This window comes from Benincasa hispida, chromosome 1, assembly GCF_027475165.1.
Source record: "Benincasa hispida cultivar pf3 chromosome 1, pf3_genome.v1.1, whole genome shotgun sequence".
Lineage (NCBI taxonomy): Eukaryota > Viridiplantae > Streptophyta > Magnoliopsida > Cucurbitales > Cucurbitaceae > Benincasa > Benincasa hispida.
The window spans coordinates 573,483-580,610 of NC_143478.1; the positions used below are offsets into that span (position 1 = coordinate 573,483).

The window sequence follows — 7,128 nt, forward strand, 5'->3', positions numbered from 1 at the left end:
TGTTTGATTGTTTGTGGGTCCCATCACGAAAAAACATTAATTTTATATTTTATCAACTCTCATCACATTGTAGGCCATAGGAGTTCACAACTCTCTAGATTTCATAAATCTTAAGCTTCATTATTCAACTCATTGCAGTCTAAGGAGTTTGAAGTCGAGATCCATGGTGTAAGGAGTGCCCCAGTAATTATAAAATCTTGAGAGTTATGAATTCTAGAAAATTGATAAAGTATAAAATTGATGTTTTTAAGTGATGAGTTTCATTAATTCATTGGGACAAACAAAAAGTAGAGTTCACAACTACAACTTCCCAATTCCTACTTTTCAACTCCTTAGGCCAAACATACTCTTAAAATTTTGAACAAAAATCAAGACATAGAACTAAGTGGCATTGACCTTGAACGAAAATTTGGATTGTCATTCGTTCTAGGACACTACAATACAGCTTCAAATTCCATTGTAGGTCAACTTCGTTCTCAAAATTAAAATGTTTTCTACCTCAAAGATAGTTTTGAAACCTTTATAAAAGTTTAAAATAATATCACAATTTTTAAAAGAATAAGAATATTTTTTTAATCTAAATAACAAATGTTCAGATATATTTTTTTAATGTTAAAATATTTCAAAATTGTTACCCAAAAACATAACCATCAAAATGAAGACCCTATAGGATTTCAACTTATTTTCAAATATTTTCATATCGACTTAATCCCTCTTTGTATACAATAGAAGAAAAGAAAAAAAATTTCCCGAAAAAAATTAATTTAAAAATCAAACAATAAGGACAAAAACCAGAAAAATAAATTTAAATTTTTCTCAGAAAAAGAACCATATTGAAAGAAACAAACAAAAACTGAAGACGAAACTTTCTTCTTATTCTTCATCATCATCATCATCTTCTTCAATGGTTTGATTATTAAACGCGACTCCATTAACGACCCAGTGCTAAGGATCGGCTTATATAATAACAAACAGACAAAATACAAATGGCAAAGAGAGAAAAAAAGAAATTAGAATTGAAAAAGAAGAAACTTTCTTTTTTATAAAATGGAAAAAGAAATGAAAAAAGATGGGAGAAAAGAAAAGTTTCGAAGTTTCTCTTCCAAGTTGAGTATGGAACTCACAGTTCTCTCGTCTTTCCAACCACTTAAAATCAGCCCCCACTCTCCCCTACACTGATGGGAAATAATCGTCTTCTTTGTCGGCCATTTTACCTTCACAATTTGAGCTCTGGTTTTTCTTCTTCATTTTAATAATCCATTCCAAGATCTCTCAACCCTTTTCTTTTTTTCCCATTTGTTTTTGCTTAGAGAACTAATTTGGGGGTTTCCGCTGGTGGGTTCTTCTTTATTTTGACCAATATGTAACTGAATATAATATAGGGAAAAAGGGGAAATGATTTCTCACTGATTTTTCGCTGTTTTTAGAGTGCCAAGTGTTCGATTAAAGCCGCAAAGTTAGTAGAGATTGTGATAATTTTTTGTATTGTTTTTGTTTTTCTTCTTTCTGCCGAATTATTGACTGTAATTCGGCGATACCCATTATTGCGAAGGCCCTGAAATTCAATCTCGATCTGCCCCTTTTCTTTCTTGTTCCTTTTCGTTGTATTTGATTTATAAGCTCCATGGTTTTGAGGTTTTTGTTAGAAGATGTGAATTGGAAGAAGACATGGCGGAATTGCTGCGTTTATTACCCTTTTTTCGACGAGTGATGGCTATGTTATGAGGTTTGTAGCTTTTTGTTTATTGATTCTCTTGTTTGCATTCACTAAGAATTGACACTGAGTTTAGAATTGAATACTGAGGAATCTTTGAATCTGAAATGAACTTGTTAAGAAACTTTAAGCAAAAGGGGTATCTGTGTTTTCTTTCTTGTGTGTTTGTTAGAGTGAGATATATTTTTATTAGACAATGTTGTTTGTTTGACATAATATGTGTTTCTACAGGTGCTAAGTTGCTGGATTTTCTGGTAGTTGTTGTGGAGGCAATGGTTGTTAATATGTTTGCAGATGTCAAGTCAAGGGGAGGATTCTTAGTCAGGTTTGTTGGATTTTGGTTTGCAATCATTCTTTTCTTTTGTACTTCACAAGGGTTGAACTTAGAAGGATTGTCCCTTTTGGAGTTGAAAAAGACTTTTACGGATGAGTTTGATAGCTTGAAGAACTGGAATCCTGCGGACCAGACACCGTGTGGCTGGATCGGTGTAAAATGCACGTCGGGTGAAGCTCCGGTCGTATGGTCACTCAACTTGAAGTCGAAAAAGCTCTCCGGATCTGTGAACCCCATTATCGGTAACTTGATTCACCTAACTTCTCTCGATCTTTCTTACAATAACTTCACTGGAAATATTCCCAAAGAGATTGGTAATTGTTCTAGTCTAGAATACCTTTCTCTTAATAACAACATGTTTGAGGGGGAAATCCCATCTCAATTGGGGAATCTTACTTCCTTGAGGGGTTTGAATATCTGTAACAACCGAATAAATGGTTCAATCCCGGAAGAGCTTGGGAAGTTATCATCACTAGTTGAGTTTGTGGCGTACACTAACCAGCTCACCGGTCCGTTGCCTCGGTCTATTGGGAATCTCAAGAATCTGAAGAGATTTAGAGCTGGACAGAATACTATCTCTGGAAGCATACCTTCTGAAATAAGTGGTTGCCAGAGTCTTAATGTGCTTGGTCTTGCTCAAAATGAGATAGGGGGGGAACTACCAAAGGAGCTCGGGATGCTTCGTAACTTAACTGAAATGATTCTTTGGAGTAACCAGTTTTCTGGTAGTATTCCTGAGGAGCTTGGGAACTGTAAGAGCCTCGAGGTCCTTGCGCTGTATGCAAATAATCTGGTTGGCCCCATACCAAAGACATTGGGGAATCTGAGCTCTCTAAAGAAGTTGTATCTCTATAGAAATGCTCTTAATGGGACTATTCCAAAGGAAATTGGTAATCTTTCTCTAGTTGAAGAAATTGATTTCTCAGAGAACTCTTTAACTGGTGACATCCCTTCTGAGTTAAGTAAGATAAAGGGTTTGCGCTTGCTTTTCCTCTTCAAAAACATGCTGATTGGTGTCATACCAGATGAATTTAGCACCTTGAGTAACTTGACACGGCTCGACCTATCGATTAACGATCTTAGAGGACCTATACCATTTGGTTTTCAATATTTCACTAAGATGGTACAACTGCAGCTTTTTGATAACTCACTCAGTGGTAGCATTCCTTCAGGACTTGGACTTTATAGCTGGCTTTGGGTGGTCGACTTTTCAGTAAACAACTTAACAGGGACGATACCTTCTCACCTTTGTCATCATTCTAACCTGAGCATTTTGAATTTGGAGTCTAACAAGTTTTATGGAAACATCCCTTCTAAAATCCTGAATTGTAGATCACTGGTGCAACTTCGTCTTGGTGGGAACATGCTTACCGGGGCGTTTCCATCTGAGCTTTGCAGCTTGATGAACCTTTCTGCTATTGAACTGGGCCAAAATAAATTCAGTGGTCCAATTCCTACAGATATTGGAAAATGTCAAAAGTTGCAACGGCTTCACATTGCAAACAATTTCTTCACATCTAGCTTGCCAAAGGAAATTGGAAAGCTCACTCAATTGGTCACTTTCAACGTGTCATCAAATCAACTCGTTGGTCAGTTGCCACTTGACTTTTTCAACTGCAAGATGCTTCAACGACTCGATCTCAGCCACAATGCCTTTGCAGGTTCTTTACCGAATGAGATCGGATCGCTTTCGCAACTGGAGCTTCTCATCCTCTCAGGAAATAAGTTCTCAGGAAACATACCTGCAGGACTAGGGAACATGTCCCGTATGACGGAATTGCAGATCGGCAGTAACTCGTTTTCTGGTGAAATTCCAAAGGAGTTGGGCTCCCTTTTAAGCTTGCAGATTGCAATGGATCTCAGTTATAACCATCTAACTGGGAGAATACCCCCAGATCTTGGAAGACTCTATCTTCTAGAGATTCTCCTGCTCAATAACAATCATTTAACTGGACAAATTCCTACAGAGTTTGACAACCTATCTAGTTTATCAATCTGCAACTTCTCCTACAATGACCTTACTGGGCCTATACCTTCCATTCCTTTATTTCGGAACATGGGCATCGATAGCTTTAGAGGCAACGACGGACTTTGCGGCGGACCTCTTGGTGATTGCAGTGGGAATGCTTATTCTCATTCAACACAATTAGAGAGTGCAAATACATCACGCGGTAAAATCATCACAGGAATTGCTTCTGCTGTAGGTGGGGTTTCTCTCATTTTGATTATGATTATTTTGCATCACATGAGACGTCAACATGAATCGACTTCGACGCCAAATAAGGAGATTCTGTCCTCTGACTCGGACTTTTACTTACCTCCCAAGGAGGGTTTTACCTTCCATGATCTGGTTGAAGTCACAAATAACTTTCATGATAGTTATATTATTGGAAAGGGTGCTTGTGGGACAGTTTATAAAGCCGTGGTTCATACCGGGCAGATAATCGCTGTTAAGAAGTTGGCATCAAACAGGGAAGGGAACAACATTGAAAACAGTTTTCAGGCTGAAATTTTGACCCTTGGACAGATAAGGCATCGAAATATCGTTAAGCTTTACGGATACTGCTACCACCAAGGTTGTAATCTGCTCCTTTATGAATACATGGCAAAGGGTAGTTTAGGTGAACTAATCCACGGGTCCTCTTGTTGCTTGGATTGGCCAACTCGCTTCACAATTGCGGTCGGAGCTGCAGACGGTCTAGCATATTTGCATCATGACTGCAAACCAAAGATAGTTCACCGTGATATCAAATCCAATAATATTCTCCTCGACGATCACTTTGAAGCTCATGTCGGTGATTTCGGTCTGGCGAAAGTTATTGACATGCCTCATTCTAAATCAATGTCAGCAGTTGCAGGATCGTATGGATACATAGCTCCTGGTAAGCTCTTTGTAATGACTCGAATATGAAAAATTTTCAATGAGCTATTAGTTAAGTTTAGAGATAAATATAACTATCATCCCATTTTGTATGAACATAAGGTCGATATTTTTTATCTCGATAACTAGGATTCTTTTGAAATGTCAGTATCACTCTATTCTGTCCACAATATGCTTACTCTATGAAGGTTACCAAAAATAATGTGTAAGGGTATTTTAGAAACTTTTGAAAGTTTAGGGGTATTTTTGAAACAAAACTAAACGGTTTTCATCCCAAAATAACAGTAAGGACTGTTTTTTAATCTCTTCTTGAAACTTTAAGGGTATTTTTGAAACTTTTGAAAGTTTAGGGGTATTTTTTATACGAATTACAAAGTTCAAGGACATTTTGTATAATTTAACCAAAATCCCATCTTTGCATTACTTGCACAAGTTTTTGTAAGTATGAGCATATCATTGACATTGTCACTTTTTCATCTTGCAAATTAGGATTCTTTCAAAAGTTGGAAGTTTACCTTTTCTATTCTCTTTTCTGGCTGCAGAATATGCATACTCTATGAAGGTTACAGAGAAATGTGATATTTATAGTTTTGGAGTGGTTCTTCTAGAGTTGTTAACAGGAAAAACCCCTGTGCAGCCATTAGATCAGGGAGGTGATCTTGTAACATGGGTGAAAAATTTTATCCGCGACCATTCATACACGTCGAGAATATTTGATTCTCGGTTGAACCTTCAAGACCGAAGTATCGTCGAGCACATGATGAGTGTACTTAAAATCGCTCTAATGTGTACAAGTATGTCTCCTTTCGACCGACCATCGATGCGGGAGGTTGTATCGATGCTTACAGAGTCTAATGAGCAAGAAGTGAATTTCATTCCATCTCCAGATTCGGACCTTCCCCTCAAAGATAATACCGTCTGACAGTTTATCCATTCTTACTGTGTCCTTGAGTTCTAAGGAGACGGTTTATCCATTCTTGGAAGTTTCATAAGATGGCTATAGTTTTTTTTATTGTTCCTCCTGATTTTTTTTTTCTAACAGGAAATTGATTAGTTTCATAGTTTTCTTTCCCTCTCTCTTTTAGAAAAATGTCTCCATTGAATTCACTTTTCAGTTATTGGGGGTAATTTGGGTAAAGATAGGTATTCTCCAATTCTGTATTTTTGTTAAAGAAACTAATACAGTTTTCATGTATAGTTGGTAATACCATTGTTCTGTATGTAAAAACATCAGTGTTATTATCAATAAAAGTCTAAACTTCTTTCTATTCAGTTCATATCTCACTTGACATCAAAAGAATTCTTGGAACATTTAATATCTTAATTGGGTGACCCCTTTGATTTGCATTTGTATTTGTATTTCCAAATATATCTAAATTTACAACCCGTCTCTTTTGACTACAAGATCAAACTTTTAGATGCGACTCCAATCCACTTAAAAGCTTAACACGATAACATTCTCCTACAAAAATGTGTAGCCTGAGAAGGAAATTGGAACAAAAGATCTCATTGCCCCGAATTTGTAGAAAGTATGACACATGTAAATCAATATTAATTGGAAAATAAATGATGTTATAGGAGTTCAAACATAAAATCTATTGTAATACGAGGTTAAATCATCAATCAATTCAAGAGTAATCTTAAAGGTCGGTAGAGTTACGTTAGATTTAATTATATCAATACTTCAACAAGGACGTTATATATTAAAAAAAATGAAGTTGCATTCACTATCATGATGTACGAAATTCTGTTTGCAAGTCAAATTGGATTTTGATATGCAAGTTTTGGTGCAAGAATGGCCTTAGAATGAGCCATTAGTGAACGACTTTCTGTTTGATAGACATCTAGGAGGACCATGCAAAAGAGATTGACATCTTTTATGCTTATACAGTCTACTAACAGTTTTTCATATCAATTATGGTTAAATTACAAATTTCTCCTTTAAAACTTTTCAGTCTTATTTAAAAGGACTATGTCAAATAGGTCATCGAACTTTCAATCTTATATCTAATAGGTCGGTAATCTTAACAATTAATCGATCTAATTAGATATAACATTGAATCTAATAGGACTACGAGTTTTTAATATATTTGTTTTTTTTATCTATTACATCCATAAATTTTGAAGAAAATATCAAATACAATAAGAACCTTATTAGACCCAAATAAACAAATAAATAACTTGCTATACTCAAGCTTG

General features: G+C 36.0%; 1 protein-coding gene across 1 annotated transcript; it reads left to right on the top strand.

Annotated features, from left to right (window-relative positions):
• The first annotated feature begins 855 nt into the window (after positions 1-855).
• LOC120074624 (uncharacterized) lies at positions 856-6,201 on the top strand. The gene is made up of 3 exons (XM_039027805.2): positions 856-1,726; positions 1,946-4,930; positions 5,472-6,201. Exons 2-3 carry the CDS (start codon positions 1,987-1,989, stop codon positions 5,849-5,851), a joined length of 3,324 nt encoding a protein of 1,107 aa, XP_038883733.1. The 5' UTR covers positions 856-1,726; positions 1,946-1,986; the 3' UTR covers positions 5,852-6,201.
• Positions 6,202-7,128: the final 927 nt, after the last annotated feature.

Excerpts from the sequence above, each read along its gene's own strand:
- LOC120074624 (XM_039027805.2), top strand. The coding sequence starts at position 1,987 with ATGGTTGTTAATATGTTTGCAGATGTCAAGTCAAGGGGAGGATTCTTA. Across the intron at positions 4,931-5,471 it reads GTATGGATACATAGCTCCTG|AATATGCATACTCTATGAAG; the intron begins GTAAGCTCTTTG and ends TTCTGGCTGCAG.